Below are 18,892 nucleotides of genomic sequence, written 5' to 3'. Positions count from 1 at the left end.
GACTTCTCAGAGCCCATTCCACTAAGGCTGGCCTTCTTTGCTGTTCCCCTGGCTATGATGATTGTCTGAGAGTATTACCTACTTGGTTATAACTTTTCCCTACTCCAAGTGAGATTGCTGAATTGGTACCCACCAATTCCTTCACTTGAATTCTCTTAAGAAGTATCCAGAAATTAACAATGCTGTTTTGTTGACTTCTGAGTCATTTTCTGAGTTTACTTGCTGTGATATAAAGAATAATGGCCCCCTAAGGATGTCTATGTCTTATCTTCTAGAACCTGTGACTATGTAACCTTACATGGCAAAGGGGGCTTTGCAAATGTGCTTAAAGGATTTTGAGCTAGGGAGATTACCCTGCATTAGCCAAGTTATGTCCAATGTAATCACGAGAGTCTTTACAAGTGAATGAAGGAGGCAGGAGAGCCAGAATGAGAAGGAGATATGATGACAGAAGCAGCAGTCAGAGTGCTGTGATTGCTGGCTGGCCCACGAGCAAAGCAATATGGGAAACCTTTAGAAGCTAGAAAATGCAAGGAAACAGTTTCTCCCCTAGAACCTCCAGACCTACCAAAACTTTGATTTTAGCCTTCTGAGACCCATTTCAGACTTCTGACCTCCAGAACTATAAGATAATATAGCTGTATTGTTTCAGGACACTAAATTTGTTAATTTGTTACAGTAGCAATAGGAAACTAACACACTTGCCTCCACCACCATCATCAATATCAGGCCTGGAGTATATCCCTCCTATTTGTGGAGTCCAGTTGCTTTTATTGCTTAAGATAGAGTATTGCTTTGGAATAACTATTAATTGTGTCAGAGCAGAAATGTTTTTCCTTTTGGGCCACAAAGCTCCAGACCTAACCAGTGGAAACTGCAGTTCGATCAATGGCTAATGGTCAATTTTGGTATAGAAAATACAGAAACATAAAATTCTGTCACTGGCATTTTGAAACATGGATTTCATAATACTATATATCAATAATAACCCCAATTGCATACAAATATTCTTTGACATGTTTTTTAGGGGAAGCTTCAGGAAGGGTACCAACCTGAGACAAGATGAGCAGTATGGAATGGGATCTTTCACCAAAGGCTTGGAAGTAGTTAGGAAATACAAAGATAACATCCCAGAGATAAAAGAACATAAAGTGGGCAGTAATAGAAAACGGTTCTCATCTAAGATATAACCAGTAATAAAGTGAAGGAGTGATATGAGAGAAAAGACAGTAAAACACAGAAAATTAAACACCATGACATGATACCAAGATTAGATCACTGGAGCTCCGATTTCTCTATTTCATTTATTTGAATTTGATCTTTAGCCTAATACACATACAACCTCCAAATTTTCCTAACATTCTTTCTTCAGTTTCAATGTAAAGCTCTTGCAACTGAGTGTAAGATATAATCTGGTAAGAAAGCATAAGATTTCCAACAACTGTTGGAAACTTATTATTCACACTTACTATTCATTCTTTCCATTACTAAAGAAGACTTGTAATGCTGATATCAGCAGTGTTGTATCAGTTTCTACCCTCCTCCTTCCAGGTTAAGTGTTCAACAAAGAAATCTCTTCCTTACTTACAATTGCACAACGTGGCATTTTTAAAGGAATTCCATCCTCCTCTGTTGCTCCGTTGGGTCCAGGTGCCTCTTTCCTCCTCTTCCTCGTGTTGACCTTGGCTGAATTCTGTGCATCCATCTTCTTTTAACGGGTCCTAGACACTGAAAAGAAATTTTTTTCTCATTGGGGTGGGAAAAGCCTGTTAGCAGTATTTCAGAGGGGTTAATATGGATGCACTTAGCATCAATTCCATAGCACACATTTCACAAAGATAAACCAATTGCATCTGGCAAAAACAACAGAGCTTCACAAAACCCAGGCTCTAGTAGAAACACTGAAATGCCTCTCTGTGGAACAATGGCCACTATTAGTCACCTGACCTTGGAAATTATTCCCCAGCCAATGCAGCTTGTATATTAACTGCTAATTTCATATCTTGACTGCATGCAAAAGACTGGAATAATATGGCCAAGAAAGTTAGTTACACAGACTTTCCCACTACCCTTAACATTATATCCCTAGGACACCTAGAGGTATGACAGATGCAAGGAAATATAAAAGATATGTCTTTGGTACAGATGGAGAAAAGAGCCTTTTTTTTTTAGAGGATGGCCATCAGCAATTCCTGGTTTAACAAAGCATTGATTTCTTAACTCTAACTGCTCTGTAGATTTCAGACAAGACTCCTCCAGAGTTAAGAGTCATGAAAACTGTTTAGAAAGTGTACTGTATATTTTAAATATCCCTCCTCTTCCTTTTTCAATACTCATTTCCCCTTCCTCTTTCAGAGTCTTAGCACCTTAAGCTTGTTCAGAGTCCCCAGCTACTAAAACCCCATCCAGGGTTCCCCTTCCCTTTAAAAATAAAAATATTTATTATCATCTCATTTAGCAGAAAGCTTCTAGCAACTACCACAAAAAAGTTCTGAATATTTGATGTATCATGTTTAGATGCTGGCTTATGCTACCCCTCTAATACCCTGAAAGGATATCTGCATTTTTCTGGAGTAACATAATTTGCACAAATAAATTAACTTCTTGATAATGATGAAATTTTAGGCATCAGTCAGAAATTGGGGATAGAGGAATTTTAATGATCAACTGCCATCTCTGCCCAAGATATGGTACAGTGAAAGGGGGGAAAAAGACGCTCAGAGAAGAGGTGGAAAACAAAACAAAATACCAGACAGAATGAGGTCTTTCTACTCTGCCTACTGCCTCTAATAAGCCCTCCAGAATAAGATGTTCATCTAAACAATTGCAATTTTGTCTTACTTTCTTCCTTCCTGCTAAATTCCAACTGGCAATGTGACAAGATCTACAAGAAACCTGACCTAATTCTTAGAGACTGAAGGTGACACCTCATGAGTCATGGCTAAGTATTAGGCAGATATGAGAAAATATCATAAGAGTCTAAACTGAAAGATGAACACCACCCAGAAACTTCCTTTCATCACATACACAAATTAAAATTCAAATGTCTTTTATTATAAATTAAAATAAAATGGAAAGAGAGTACTATATATTTAATTAGTGTTTCCAGTGATGATGCTCAGAAATTTTCTTCATTATTTTTCTTAATTATTCTTTCAAAATATTCAATTTACTACTCCCATCTCACTGGTCTGAGAGGCCTACTATGAATGCCTAATCAGTCCAATTAGTGACCTTTTCTAATTTGCATACAACAGAACTTTGCTGCTAGTATCTGTTAAATTCTGAGTAGGCAGACAAAATCCATTATAAGAAATATAATCAGCTATCTGGTGTCAGGTAGCTCAAGGTCAGAAAGTCAATAACACTGAGTACTTATTGTGTAAAAGGTATTAACACATTATTTTTTAAGTATAAGCTATCTTCTCAAGAAGTCTTCAACCAAGGTGAGGAAATCATGCTTATGATATAAAAATGCTCCTTAGTAGATAAACAAGATTATACTGTATAGCACAGGGAAATACATACAAGATCTTGTGGTAGCTCACAGTGGAAAAAAAAAATGTCACAATGAATATATGTATGTTCATGTATAACTGAAAAATTGTGCTCTACACTGGAATTTGACACAACACTGTAAAATGACTATAACTCAATAAAAAAATGTTTTAAAAACAATGCTCCTTAGGATTCTAAACCATTGGAGGAAAATTTGTTTAGGAATAGGATTATTTACATAGTTTCGAAGTATCTTTCCTTCAGTGACTTATTAATTACAATGTGAAAAGAGTTACCTTTAAAGTGAAAAAAAAATCTTAGCTAAGTAATTAAAGTTAATTAACATCACTAATAATGCCTCCTGATGTGAGGCACTGAGGACACATTACCTGCCAAAAATGCATAACCTATATAGATTTATGAGGAATAATCAGACAAACCTCAACTGAAGGATGTCCTACAAAACAATAAGCCTGTATTCTTCAATGTCAATCATGAAAAATAATGAAAGGCTGAGGAACTGTTCCAGGTTAAAAGAGACCAAAGAAATAACACCTAGATGTACTGCATAATTCCAGATTGGGGGAGAAATTGCTATAAACGATAGTTATTAGGACAATCAGTAAAATTTGAATACGGACTGTGTGTTGGATAATATGCATCAATATAATATAAACTTCTCAAATTTGATAACTACATTGTTATATAAAAGACTGTCCTTGTTTTTAAAGATAAATGTTGAAGTATTAAGGGATGAAAGGTTACGATCTCTCCAAATTACCCTCAGGGGGAAAAAAAGGAAAGAAAAAGAAAAATGTGTATATTACATGTAAAAAGGCAAAGCAAATTTGGCAAAATGTCATCAGTGTATGAATCTAAGTGGGGCATGAAGGAATTCCTTTAAATATCCTTGCAACTTTTCTAAAAGGCTTTACTTTTTTTTTTTCAAAGTAAAAAGTTTAATTTTTTAAATTCTCAAAAACAATTCTACACAGATAGGCCCTCATCAAAGTTGTCTTTTGGGGTCTCTGGAAACAGATTCCCCCTCCTTCCTAACTCTATGAATCAGTGTAGATAATACATATATTCCAAGAAGTATGTTTTAATAATCTGTATGTCTTGCAAGGAAGTACATAATAACAGCAACATTCATAATAATACCCATCTTTTGTGTCAGTATTTAGCAGTGCCAGGAACTGTGCTCGGTACTTTATATACATTAGTCTCATTTGACTCATATAACCTGAGAAGCAGGTGTTTTTAGTCACAATTTTCAAGTGAGAAAACTAAGGATCAGGGAAGTTAAGCAACCTATCCAGAGATCAGCTAGTAAGTGGGTGGGAGAGCCAGGATTTAAATCTAGACTAGTCTAATTCCAAAGTCCTTACCACTATATTCTGCTGTCTCCCAGAAATCCAAGATTTTTTAAAAGAAGCTGTCTCATTACTACTGCTGCTTCCTTTAATCAAGAACATTCTTTCTATGGCATGGGTCCCTTAAGTTTTTGCAAACTTAAGTCAGACCAGCCTAACTGACCAGTGGAATAAAAGGTTACAGTCACTTAAAGACAAACAAGGTTCCAGGACAAATCAAAGAGAACTGACGTGGCTGTTGGCCTGCTTCCAAGGCTGCCTGATTTGTCAGCGGTACGGATATGCAGATCTTTCCTATTGGATAGTTTTGCTAGACTTTCTTGATATGCTTCCAACTTAAGCAATAAAGAATTCTTTCATTCTCTGCTCCTCCCTCTTCTGACATTACAAATAGGTGGTGCTTAAATTATCTGTACTTTTCATTCATGATAAGGGTGCCATAATACATCAAGGGGGAAATGTCATATCATATTCTCACCAGTCATTTTCCATGACTTCAAGTTAAAATTCCTTCAAGTTTAATAGAAAAATACTTCACACATCTAAAGACATGTCTAGCAACTTCTCAGAAGTCTTTGCTCTGTGTATGGGTTGGGTCGGGGAGAGGATATATGTGCTATAATATTTTTACAGCTTTATTGAATGAGACATAATTGACACAGAATAAAGTATTTTAAAGCGTGTAATTTAATGAGTATTAACATATCCATATACCTGTGAAATCATCAAAATTAAGATAATGAACAAGTCTCTCACTTTCAAGTTTCCTCATGCCACTTTGTAATCCATCTCTTCTCCCCACTCTGACTTTGCTTTGCTTTGCTTTTTTGTTTGTTTTGTTTTGTTTATGTTGTGGTAAAATATACATAATATAAATTTTGCTTTGCTGTTTAACTGCTTATTTCTTGAAGTATTGAACCATCTTGTTGTACGATTCAACTTAACCAGCCAAACACATGGTACATATCATCATACTAGAAAGAAGCAAAGGCTCTAAATACTGCCAGTGTGGTTTTAAAGATATTCTAAAGTCAAATTGATACTTGGGGTCACTATATATTGTTACACTGGATCTATTCTACTAGATTAAAAAAATTATAACAAAAATATAAAATATCATAGAAGACTCAAGGCAAGAGAAGCTAAAGTAAAATTCACAAAGAAAAATATCAACGCTATTATTATTATTATTATTATTATTATTTTACAAGGCCCTTTGGTAACTAATACTAATACATTTTACCTGTATTTCAGTTAAGTATATACATTCTTCAAAATCTCTCCATCCTCCTTACATAACACCTCTAATCAAATTTCTAAAGCAGTGTTTCTCAGTATTTTTTATCCACATTCCATTTTGAGAAATGTAAAAATCTTCAACCTCACTCCATTTGCATAGTGTAGTGATTAAAAAGAGGTCAGACTCTAAAATCAGATTATCTACGTATGAATCCCATTTCTACCACTTTCTAGTCAAGAAAATTTGGACAAATTCCTCACTCTCTCCAAGTCTTAGTTTCAACATCTAACAAATGAGGTTTAAATGGAATAATCCATGTAACACTTTTAACTCAGTGTCTGGCACTATTAATTGACTGTAAGTGTGTGGGTTTATTTCTGGGCTCTCTGTTCTGTTCCATTGATCCATATGTTTGTTTTTGTGCCAATATCACACTGTCTTGATTACTATAGCTCTATAGTACTTTCTGAAATCTGGGAGGGTTAATCCTCCAGCTTCATTCTTTTTCTTCAGTATTGCTTTGGCAATTCTGGGTCTGTGATTACATATAAATTTTAGGATTATTTGTCTTAGTTCTGTGAAAAATGTCCTGGGTATTTTGATAGGGATTGCATTAAATCTGTAGATTGCATTGGGTAGTATGGCAATTTTAACTATATTAATTATTCCAATCCATGAGCATGGGATATCTTTCCATTTCTTCAAACCTCAGTTTATCTTTTTGTTTGCTCTAATCTGTTAAAATAATTTCAAATCTTGACTGCCACCTATCATATTAGCTATCACTGTTTTATGTAATCTATAAAATTGAAAGCATGGTTTTTATGTCTCCATCCAAGTAAGTGCTGAAAATAATGATCTGGATAGATATGTCACCACACACCAGTGTGACATACTACTAGAACTCTCTCTCTTCACTGAGATCCACTCTTAATACTCTAGCTTAGTACAATGTATAACACAGCATAGTTTATCTTTAGAAAATAGAATAGAAAAATATATTCAGAATTCTTAATGATTTTTCAATCAGATGTAGACCTGTCTCATTGTACTATTACATAATCCACATTTCTCTATTACAGTCCCAAAAACTATGATGATAATAGTGATGATAAAAATTATAGCTAACACTTACAGAGTACTTCCTATGTGCCAGGAAGTTATAAACCTTATGTATATATTAAATAATTTAATTCTCACGTCAATCTTATGAGGTAGATTAGCCCTATTTTGCAGATGAAGCAATTGAGGAACAGCTGGATTAAATGACTTGACTGAGGTCACACACACAGGACAGGGCAAAAACAGGATTTGAACCAAGGCATTCTGGCTCTAGGGTCTATGCGCTTAACAACATCACTATGCTGCCCAGTATATAAAGTGGTCACACATGAACTTAAAACAAAATCACTTAACGCACTCTGGCCATGGGCTACACTGTGCCAGGCAGGAATCTAATTTCATCCTTCATAAAGCATGGGCTCCTCCTCATTGGGCATATCCCTGGCAGACTACTCAGGAACTCCAGGGGCTTATTTTAGTTTGGGCCCAAGTAGAAGGGTAGAGGGGGCACTAGACCAGGAATAATATCATATAAACTGGGACTTAATTCTCACTCCTCTCATTACCCTAACTCGAAGTTAAGGTAAGTACCTTGACTCTAAGAGTTTCTTCATGTGATTAAGGAAGGTACTAAATAAAACATACTTAATTCTTAAGTCATGGTAAGAAGCAAATGAGAAATTACAATATATAAACTTTCTAGGGTGGGAAAGGACAGACTGGGATTTCAAAATGTAGAATAGATAAACCTGATTATACTGTATACCACAGGGAAATATATACAAGATCTTGTGGTAGCTCACAGCGAAAAAAAAATGTATGTTCATGTATAACTGAAAAATTGTGCTCTACACTGGAAATTGACACAACATTGTAAAATGACTATAACTCAATAAAAAATGTTTAAAAAAATAAAACCATTAACTCAAAGAAAAAAATTATTAAAGTCAAGGGGAGAAGAATGAGGGTTTGGTCCTGGCTCTGCCCCTTGCTAGCCATGAAACTTCCAGCAATCATTACACTGAGTCTGTTTCATTATCTGCTTAAGAGGTCAGCTGGGAGAATTTTTAAATATGATAATGCGTGTGAAAATACATGTATAAAAGTTAATGTGCCAAATGAATGTAAAATATGGTATTATTATTAGACCTCTTAATCATGGAAGAAAATTCATGCAAGATGCAAAATCTGCTCCCAGAATTTGAAAAATTGGCCATATTCAGCAAAGAATAATCTCACTCCTTAATTACTGATGATAAATCTAGATACTTTAAAAATTAGGTAAAATAGGAAGCTTATAGACCAGAGAGTCTCACACCTAATTCTCATCTAAAATGAAAATCTGGGGCCAAAATATACACAAAAAATAATAATAAAAAAATAAAAACTTTCTGATGTTGTTTGTCTTCCCACTGTTCAATTCTCCTGCTCTGAAAAGAACCCATTTTCAAATGGAGACTCAGTCTCATTTGGTCTGTGTGAGCCTCACCCTTAGCCATAGCATCAGATGGTATATGCCAAACCTGAATCAATCAGTCATCACTCTCCCAGGCCACAGACTAGGGGAGGAGGGAGGTGGGAAAGGCAGTGATAAATGACCTAAGATCATATAATCAGAGTGAATTTTAGGACTCGCCAGATGGGAATGCTTGGACAAATAGTATCACTTCTTTCTTTGTGGATTCAAACCTGGAGACATGATTCTAGGAACCATCCTGTGACAATCTAGTAGTCATACTATAACCAGGGAGAGGGCCTTTTCTAAAAGCGTCAACACAGAGAAAGCAATGATGGAGAGAAGCCAGATCCTGAGCTGTCTAATTGTACCAACTAATACATTCCTTTTCTGCTTAAACTCAGTTAAGCTGGGTTTCTTATCACCTGGAACAACAAAATCACAATTGATGCATTCAGTACCTGGCAATGAGCCTCGGCACACAGTAGGTGCTTAGTAACTATTTAAATAAATGTAGTAAGTAAAAAATACTCCTTTGACATTTTGAAAAGCACTGTAGTTACACACATTAGAGTTTTGTTTTGATGGAAAGAGATCAAGTACTTGCCAATTTATAAGTGTATCAAAGAAGGCACAACAAAGCTCTCATCCTGTCAAAAGTATTTTTCCTTATCTGCTCATGTACAGTTCTTCTATTTTCCAAAGATGACTTTTGTGTTGTATATTGTATTTTACATTATACTTTAAACTGAACATTACACATCAGACTTAAACTGAAGTCTTAAGATCCTTTGGATTTACAACAAACATACCTAATATTTTTGGGGTTTTACTGTAAAATACTTCTATATTTTCTCCACTTTCTTAGGAGATGGAAAACACGAAGATCATTGACCTTCCATAACAATAACCTTAGAAGAGTTTAGAAATTATAAAGAGATTAACTCTCACACATTTCCTCTAGAACTACTACTAATTTTTAAATTTGACTTTATAGGTCTCTCAAATTTTTTCATTTTTCACTGGTAGACCATCCCCAAGTTTCTCAAATCTACTAACTTATGCACCATGAAAGTATATAGAAAAATTTAATAATTAGTGACTAAACTGATGAAAAAAGTTACCCCCTCCCCTCCATTTCCCTAAATTTCCAATAGATGGCTGCTGGGACACAACAAATTTGCTAGTGAGAAAAGGCATGTGGGAGGATGAGGGCATACTGAGGACAGCAAATGCATGTTGGCTTTTTAGTTCATTATACTGGAACTTAGCTTTACTCAAAACCACACCCACCTTTACAATACTCACAATTGCCCAGTAACCACTGAATACCTCCAACAGTGAGGAACAATACTTTCCAAACTCTCCATTTATAACTGCACCTCTGTAATCAACCAACACTATTCAAGTAAAAGTGAAAGACGGCCCTGGAAAAGGAGGAGGCTTTAAGTATCTACATTCCAAAGGGAAAACATACATACACACACACACTGGGTGCCTTAATATCTGTTTGTCCAGTGGGTAACAGGGTTGGGAAAAGATGGCATCTCCTCAGAGCCAATACAGTACAAGATCAAAATGGGGATGGAAAGCAGGAGATTGACTAATAATTTGCAGATGGTTCCTGGCTTCCAGCAATAGTACCCACATGAATTAAGCTGGAATGAGTCAGAATTAAAGCAGTTGGAGGTAGAATACAGAGTCTCCCTCATGAGCCCACTGGGGTGGGCCAAAAGTCCCGGTCTCCTTAGCAGTTTATCCTCCCCAGAAGGTTCTATGTCAAAAGAAGCTATAACAAAAGAGAGAAAAAGGGAGCTGGCAGCCAGAATGCAGCATTTGTAAGGCCTGATCTTTCCAACACTGCTGCATATTCAGTCTCTAGATAAGTCACCTTATCTTGGTCACTCAAATTCCCCCATTCAAGCACAAATTCTAAATATGGACATAAATGCTCACAGTACCATCACCACCACCACCACTACCCTGCCTATTAAGTGCCTTAGTGTCTCCACTTCTGCTGACTCACCTCCCAGTACACACTGCTTGCCTTGTTCTTCAGTGCTCCAATAGATGCCTGCTTGGATGCATCAACTTTGCTACTAAGGAAGTACACAGAAGTGGAAATAATATGTGTGAGCGGGGAGGGATGGCAATGAGGAGATAGAGAGGATAAATCTAATCAAGTGTTTTTCCAATATGAATGTCTAGGAGACAAAATCTGAGTGTGGAGTGCATATGCTTGTGTTTTAAAGATGAAAGCTTCCTAAAAGTGCAGTTTTAGAAACTCCCACCCAATCCCTTCTATTCTACTTCCTTATTGCTGGTAGATCTAGTAAACACCCCAGGATGAAAGAGGAGGTGGACTCTGCTTCCAAAGGTATGCCACAACCTAAATAGCAGAAGTTGCAATCGTATATACTCTTCAAGTTTCAAAAATCTAATTCAGATTTGACTGAGTACTACAGGGAACTATCTGTAAAAAGAGGACACATGAATTTTTCCTTTGCATTCTATTCCTGTTCCCCCGTCTCTAGGCCTACAATTATCCTCCTCGGTAGAACCTATGATCAGTAATTTTCTACTGGCATACCAATGCCAAGTTCCAAAGCTGAGTGAGCAAACATATTTCATATTTGGGATCTTTACTTGCTTCTACCATTGCGGAGCTTAAAATAGTAGTGCTCTAAGAAGCAAGCTCTGTGAATTCCTGGGTTAAAGTGCATCAAATACTCTTGGCATTAATCATGTCATCTGCTGTACACTCAGGCCTTCCCACAGATAACAGTTCAGTCATATTACCCCTTGTGTAAAGAACTTTGAAGCTTGAGGGAAGGTATGTGGGGAGGAGGGATTAGATTCAAGAAGCAGCAGAACCCCTAGAGCAGGGGTCAGCAAATCACACCTCACAGGCCAAAATTGGCTCACTGCCTGTTTTTGTAATTAAAGTTTTATTGGAACACAGTCATGCTCATTCACTGATGTACTGTCTATAGTTGCTTTTGTGCTACAACTGCAGAGCTGAGTAGTTGCAACAGAGTGTATGACCTGCAAAGCCTAATAGTTACCATTGGGCCCTTTACCTAAGAAGCTTGTCATCTCTATTGTAGATGAAGGCAGGATCAGTTTTATCAATAATTTGGTAGTGAATTCTATGCAGATTAAGCAAACAGTTCTAAAATGGAGGACAGTGCTAGGAATACGATTATTTCAAGAAACTGTACTGTAACTTTCTAATACAGGATTACTGCAGTTTATGCAACTAACCTGTATATATCATCACACCATATAGAATAAGTCAAAAGAATGCCTGATTTGGGAAGCTAAATGTAAAGGTGAATTTCACAACACGACCTGCACTGATAGATTAGTGTTAAACCAAAGCTCAGTATTATTCCTCAATATTTGAGACCAGAAGATTGCCACATCTAAGACCTCAGCTTTGAACTTGATCTCTTCCCTCTAATTTCTTGAGAGAAATCTTACTCAGCACACATCGAGTGGGCACTTATTCTGTGCCAGACCCTGGGTTAGTCCTGGACCAAAGTAAAGCTTATACTTGGTCCCGGCCACAGAGTAGGATATTTCAGGAAAGAGATTATCCTAAAAACCACAAGAGACACTAGCAACAGCTTTTACAGTTGAATGATTTTGCCACTACTGTACCAGAAAATTCAGTGAATAAATCCTGTGTTTAGATTTTGCTCTTTGTAGAGTGGATTATGGAACTTAGAACTCTAAGGCAGTGTCTATGATAGATTCAGGGAGTCTCGGATTTAGACCCCCCAAAAAAAGTATCTTTATTTTCACATACCTCTGGCAAATTCACCATTTCTTCAAATATGAACATAAGCAACAACAGTAATAGCAGATTTAGTAGAATAAACTTCATCACCAATAGAAATCACAGGTATTTTCATGTACTGTTACACTTGTTACATGTATCTTGAAATATTGTTTAAACACATGATCACTTTAAAATTATCAAAATCACAAGACCCATTAATAGACAGTAAACATTATTTACTATGTTAATAAAAAGCACATGTGCTCTAACATATTTTTAAAAGTTTGATAACTATATTTCAACCTAATTTGTTTCCTTTATAATTCTATGTTTTGTTTTGTTTTTTTGCTTATAGAAACATTATTTCTAAATTGGGAGTTTGAGATTTGCAGATACTGGATAGTATATATAAAATAGATAAACAAGTTTATATTGTATAGCACAGGGAACTATATTCGATATCTCGTAGTAGCTTATGGTGAAAAAGAATATGAAAACAAATATATGTACATTCATGTATGACTGAAGCATTGTTCTGTACACCAGAAATTGACACAACATTGTAAACTGACTATACTTCAATTTTTAAAATGTAAAAATAAATAAATAAATAGATAACAAATAATAAAATTAAAGAAAATAGAAACATTATTCCAAAAAAGGAGTCCACAAGGTTTCACCATACTGCCAAAGCAGTCCATGGCACTGCTTTAGGACCAAAAAAATAAACAATCAATCACATCTGAGGTAATTCTCTGTTTTCTGTTAAATGCCATACACTCATTTTGTTCCCTAATACAGAACAAAGACCATAAGTCACTATTTTTAGCAGCCCTCACTTCAAACTGGTTTGCAAATAGTTGTGATTGTGATACAACAGCCTAGCAGATCCATGGGTTCCCCTGGTTCACTGGCAGTCATTCTAGTCCAAACATAGAAAGCTTCAAACTAACATAATTTTCAACCAGAGAGTTACCAAAAGAAAAGAGAGAAAAAGGGCCAAAACAAAATGAAAAAACAAAACAAAACCCTGCTCTACATCTATCTACTAATCTGTTTTGCAAACAGTAAAATACAGGCAATTCAATATTTATATTAATGAGATAATGTATGTAAACAAACCTAACACAGTGCCAAATATATATTAGAGACTCATGATTTTTTTTCTTCTAGAATGGCACTGGGGCATATACTGCAAAATAGAATATGTAAAAATGTATATTCCCTGAATTTACTGACTGAATTATAGAAGAAGGGAGTTAGGATTTAAATTTCGCTACAAATCATTCAAAAACAATTAACAAAACAAATCACACTATAAACACGTGTCCAAGTACCCATTTGACAGGAATATTGTGAAAAGAAAAGTTTAGGACTAGCAACAGAAAGGTTTAAGTTTAGGAAGAGAAAGTGCTAGAAGTTACCCTGTGGGCAAATAAGCAGGAGGGTTGAGCCTAGAGCCCTGATCTCACTCTCTCCTTCCTTAATCATACTGTCTTTAAGGTGACTTATGTAGAGATAGCATAAGTAAAAGATGTAGAAGCATCCACAATCTTGAGCAAAAAGAAATTTTCATAGTCCAGTGAAGACTGGGAAGTACTCTGACTTCAGGGTTTCTCTAACTGAAAAAATTTCCTAAAACTTGTGACTTTCAGAAAAATGTATTCTTTCCAATCTATTTTAAGGTAACACAAACGTTAGTGTAAGAAAGACCTATTTCTGTATGATTCAGTTGGGAGAATTATCTTTATGAGTAGAAAAGCCAAGAGATCTGGCTTCAGATCAGAGTTATGCAAATACTTGGAAAGAAAAGCATTAGAAAATTGCAAGTTTTAGTAGGTATTTTGTCCTTATGCATCTTTAATAACAAGAGCAAATTATTATGCTTGCTTTTTCAATGAATATTTCATAAATTAATACTCATCAGAATTTACAACTGAAGAGGCTATTCAGCTCCCAAGGGGAATGATGCCTAATCTAAAGATTAGACAGTTCCATAGGAAAATTATAAATGAGGTCAGGTCGCTTACAAAAGCCAGGAGATTGTATACTGAATTTGGTGAGTGGGTATTTATTTCAGATTATTAAAGGGCTATTAAACCAGAAGAACAGTTACCTATGCCATAGTTAGAAAATCTAAAGCAAGAGAAAACAGTAATTCTTCCTATAGTCACAGAATGAGTCAGTGTTAACATCAGATAAAGTAACCTGGGACTTCTGAATGACTAGATCATTCTCCTTAAGGGCTTCATCTGACTAGATCATTCTCCTTAAGGGATCATATATCCAGTGAGGAGGCACTCAAGAAAAATAAAACTTCACCTATTTATGGGAGGAGAAATCACAGGCTAAGGAAAGAATTACATTCACTCTTTATCAATCAGGCCATTTATACTGGTTTTCAAATGGAACTTGCAAGCAGGGTAGATCAAAAAGAATCATTTCATTCAGCAAACACAAATGACCCCAGAGGCAGTGCTGCAGTCCCCAAGCCTAAATGTCTTCCCTTCTGTGGTTAGTTACCCTGGAGCATTATATTCCATTCTAGGAGCAAATTCTTCAGTAGCTCCTTTTAGGTATGTAGAATATAAGCCAAATAAATATCTAATGTTCTAGAAAATGGTGTAACTAGCCATTTTTTAGCTAAACAAAGGCTATCCCTAACCATTCCCAACTCATTCCCATTCAAGAATCTTTCTGAGGGGGTAGGAGTGTAGCTCAGTGGTAGAGCATGTGCTTAGCATGTGGGAGGTCCTGGGTTCAATCCCCGATACCTCCATTAAAAAAAAAAAAAGTTATGCTCTACACTGGAATTTGACACAACATTGTAAAAGGACTATAACTCAATAAAAAAATTTTTTTTAAAAAGCATCTTTCTGAACTGTCTTATCCTATCACAAATTATAGAGGGTGGGGACGACTATTAGGTAATCAGATAAATACACTGTATGATAAGTTAAAATTGCCTCAAGCTTCTTCTATTAGATATATTTTCTATTAGATATATTTTTTAAAACATTGGGTGACAAAATCAGCACACTCCACAAAAGGCTGTAAGAAAGGAGGAAGTAGTGAAACTCACTTTAGTTCATTTCATCTGCATCACTAATAGCCCTCATGAATGAGAATCAGTAGGAAACAAAACCAACAGCTAAAATATCATTTGAATTATCTACAGCATGGTATCATTCCCAGTGTGCCAGTCTTGGCCTCCAGTGCACAAATCATTGAGTTGGACAGCTAAATACATCTCCCTTGTGGAATTCCAGTCACCACTGTTGACCATCCCAGATCATCCTTTCTTCCCCATAATGATTATCTATTTACCACTGATTACTGCAACAAACTCCATTCTCAACTAGTATCTTTTTACTAGCAATTCTCTGTAGTTGCAGAATCACTGAATATCAAGATTTAAAAGGACCCTGAAGGTCATATCTTCCTACTCCCACTCTACTTTTCTGTCTCTATCTTCAGTTCCCTTCCAGAGCCTTGTTTCTACCCTTCTCAAAGCTTCCCCCTTCCTTAGTAATCTATTCTTAGCAGTTTTTCCCATCACAAACCCCTATATCCTCACTGCCTTTATAAATATCACTGTACCTATTTCAAGATATAAGTATTGGTTCTCCCAACTGAGAACTTGAGTTTCAGTCCTCAGTCATATCTAGTCCCCTCAGTTATATCTGGGACACCTTCTCCAGTGAAGTCAATCTGATGGAGCCTGTGTCCCAGCCCCAGATCCAGTTTTCACAACTGTGTATTTTGAAGCAGTCCCCTAATTACAGGGTCATGGCATTTTAAACTAGAAAGAAGACTCAGAAATAATCTGGTCCAATGTTTTTCCAACTTTTTTTTTTTTTACTACATTTCATTTCATACATTTTAAGATACAAGAAATCCACTTCACATCTTAACGGCATACATACATAACTGAAATACATTTCATGAAACTATATTTATCTTTACTATGTAAACACACTGAAAGTTTCTATTCTATTCCTTTTTTTTTTTTTAAGTTCAGGTGCCATCCACTAAATGGATTTCACAACCCAACAACAGGATGGAACCCATAGCTTAGAAAACAATCTCGTTCAAACTTCCCATTCACATTGAAGATAATGTAGCTCAGTGATGAAGTAAATCTCCCAGCCACAAGAAGTTTGCTCATAAAATTAAACTTGGGTCTGTCTGGTGAGTCCCAGACCAATGTTCTTCCCACTAAAGACCTTCTCCATTCAGTCACCACACCCCTTACCCAAACACAACCCTACAGTACCCTGTCCAGCCACTGTACCGCACTGTTCTTCAAGTCGGCCCCTCAAAGTTACTGCTCGTTGGTCAGTCTCCCCGAAGCCGCTGCTTCATGCTCCCTTAGGTCACAGTCCCCTCACAGTTACAATTATCCATTGGTCAGTCTCCTCCGAGTCGTTGGCCCTTGGTCACAGTCTCCTGCAGTCACTGCTTCATATTTCCTCGGTCATAGTCCCCTCGCAGCCTCTTCCTCGTGTTCTCCGAGGTCAGAGTCCCTTCACATTCACTGCTCCTGGGTCGCAGACCCCTCGCAAGCAGCTACGTCTCTGTCACAGTCCCCTCGTTGTCAATGCCCCTGGGTCACAGTAGTCTCGCAGCCCCTGCCTCACACTCCCCTTGCTGACACTGACCCACTCTTCTTTCAGTTAGCTTCCCCGCGGTGCCAGCCCCACAGTTTCTCCTCTCAGAGCCGCAAGGACATGCACAGACCGGGTGCCTACCTGCAGCTCACGCTTCCCCGGCCCGAGTCCCGTCGGGTTTCTCCTGGGTGCCGCGTCACGGACAAGGGAAGTTGGGGAGGTTGCGGGGAGACGCCCGGGAAAGGCAGCGGACGGAACCGCGAGCCGGAAGTCCCGCCTACTGCCCGCCCTCTTGTCACTCCGACCACGACTTCTTCCTGAAAACCAAGACACCTGACACAGTAGTTCCGCCTCCATAGAGGCCGCGGGGACGGAGAGACTGAGCCGAAATCGCCAGAGACAGAAGATAAAATGGTAAAAAGTCCATCTCCCTGCGGAACTCGAGTATGCGGAGAAGATACGGCCGTATCTTGTAATGAAATACGATGTTACTTGTCACGCGTGCTCGCCGGCAATCCGTGAAGAAGCGTTGGGTCGATGGCTCTCCTTTTGTCCAGCTCCGTGCTCGGTCCCTCCCAGGCTGACTTTTCTGTCTTGGTCCTTCCCGCTCCATCCCCAGCGCCTGTTGTGGTGCCAGGCACTCGTACCAGGACATTGACAACGCAGATGGCTGTGACGCCTTCCATCCAAGACACCCCCTACCCTACCCTATGGTCTGCGACTGCTTCACACAGACTTTCCCCTACTTAATGATGTAAAGAGAATTCACGTCCGCCAACCAAGTTCTGTGAAAACCTGCATCTGGCCCAAACGCCTCTTCCTATTATTTCTAACCTAGGTTGGCTCACCAAGGAATCAACTGGGGGGTTAGCTGAGAAGGAACAGATTCAAGGGAGGCCACTGGTAGGCAATCACATGGCAAGATTTCTGATGAAGAGAAGTTTCCCCTTGCTAGAATGAATCTTTGCAGGGGTCCCTTTTGATTCTATAGATGTAAAGCAAGTAAATTACAATGTTATGGAAAAGGTATGTAAAAGAATTTTTTAATGTATTATTTTTGTCTACATGCTTGACCTGAAAGTGGCTGGGAAGAAAGTGTGGGTAAACAAGCATCTACTGAGAAGCCTCCAGGGAGAAAAAAAAATGTAAATTGTGACCCTTCCCTTTTGAGTTTCACATAGTTATTTGAAAATTGCAGATAGATTAAAGTGCTCCAAATAAGGACAGCTAGCTGGAAAAGACACCAGAAACTCTAAGGGAAACAGCACTACAAAGATGGAGTTGGGATAGTAACAACATAATCTTTGAGAGTCTAAAAGGAAGGTTAATTTCATATACAGCTTGGAAACTCTCAGACCCTGACACTGGGCAAAGCCTGGAGAAAAGAATGCATGTGTAACAAGTGGTGGAAACTATGTCAAGGTGTCAAGAACGGAGCAAAAACACTGGGTAAAAGGATAAAGGCAATAATTTAAAATGCAGGAGAAAAATTTTATGCACAAATAAATTGGCCTCAGTGTTATTTATAATAATGAAAAATTAGAAATAACCAGTCCCTCAATAAGGAGATGGCAAAAATAACCAATGTTATATAACCTGAAGGAATAAATACAACTATTAAATTATGCTTATGAAAATTAGAATGCAGACAAAATTATGACATAAAACTGCACATGACATTATGAGAAGTGAAAAATCAGGTTACAAAAGTATATATGTGATTTTTTTTAAACACTGCAAATTAAAAAAAACAAAACACTGGTACAAAATATACCAAAATATTTAGTTGGTTATGTTTGAACAATTGAATTAAAGATTTTCCCGACTTTTTTTCTACCTTCCAAATGTAATAACATAGTATTTAAAAAA

The 18,892-nt window shown here is 37.2% G+C and overlaps 1 protein-coding gene across 2 annotated transcripts in view; it reads right to left on the bottom strand.

Annotated features, from left to right (window-relative positions):
- Positions 1 to 18,814, bottom strand: part of PCYT1A (phosphate cytidylyltransferase 1A, choline) — a 39,412-nt gene extending 20,598 nt beyond the window's left edge. For both annotated transcript variants that reach the window (XM_010994431.3, XM_031454123.2), the window contains exons 1-2: positions 17,165 to 18,814; positions 1,589 to 1,728 (exon numbers count right to left, since the gene is read on the bottom strand). In XM_010994431.3, coding sequence (XP_010992733.1) covers positions 1,589 to 1,705 — 117 coding nt within the window. In that variant the 5' untranslated portion in view covers positions 1,706 to 1,728; positions 17,165 to 18,814. The remainder of the gene's footprint in view (positions 1 to 1,588; positions 1,729 to 17,164) is intronic.
- Positions 18,815 to 18,892: the final 78 nt, after the last annotated feature.

This window comes from Camelus dromedarius, chromosome 2 (genome assembly GCF_036321535.1).
Source record: "Camelus dromedarius isolate mCamDro1 chromosome 2, mCamDro1.pat, whole genome shotgun sequence".
In the NCBI taxonomy this organism is placed as follows: Eukaryota; Metazoa; Chordata; class Mammalia; order Artiodactyla; family Camelidae; genus Camelus; species Camelus dromedarius.
Note: the sequence above shows the minus strand (reverse complement) of the source record. Positions and strands in the feature narration are given on the sequence as shown.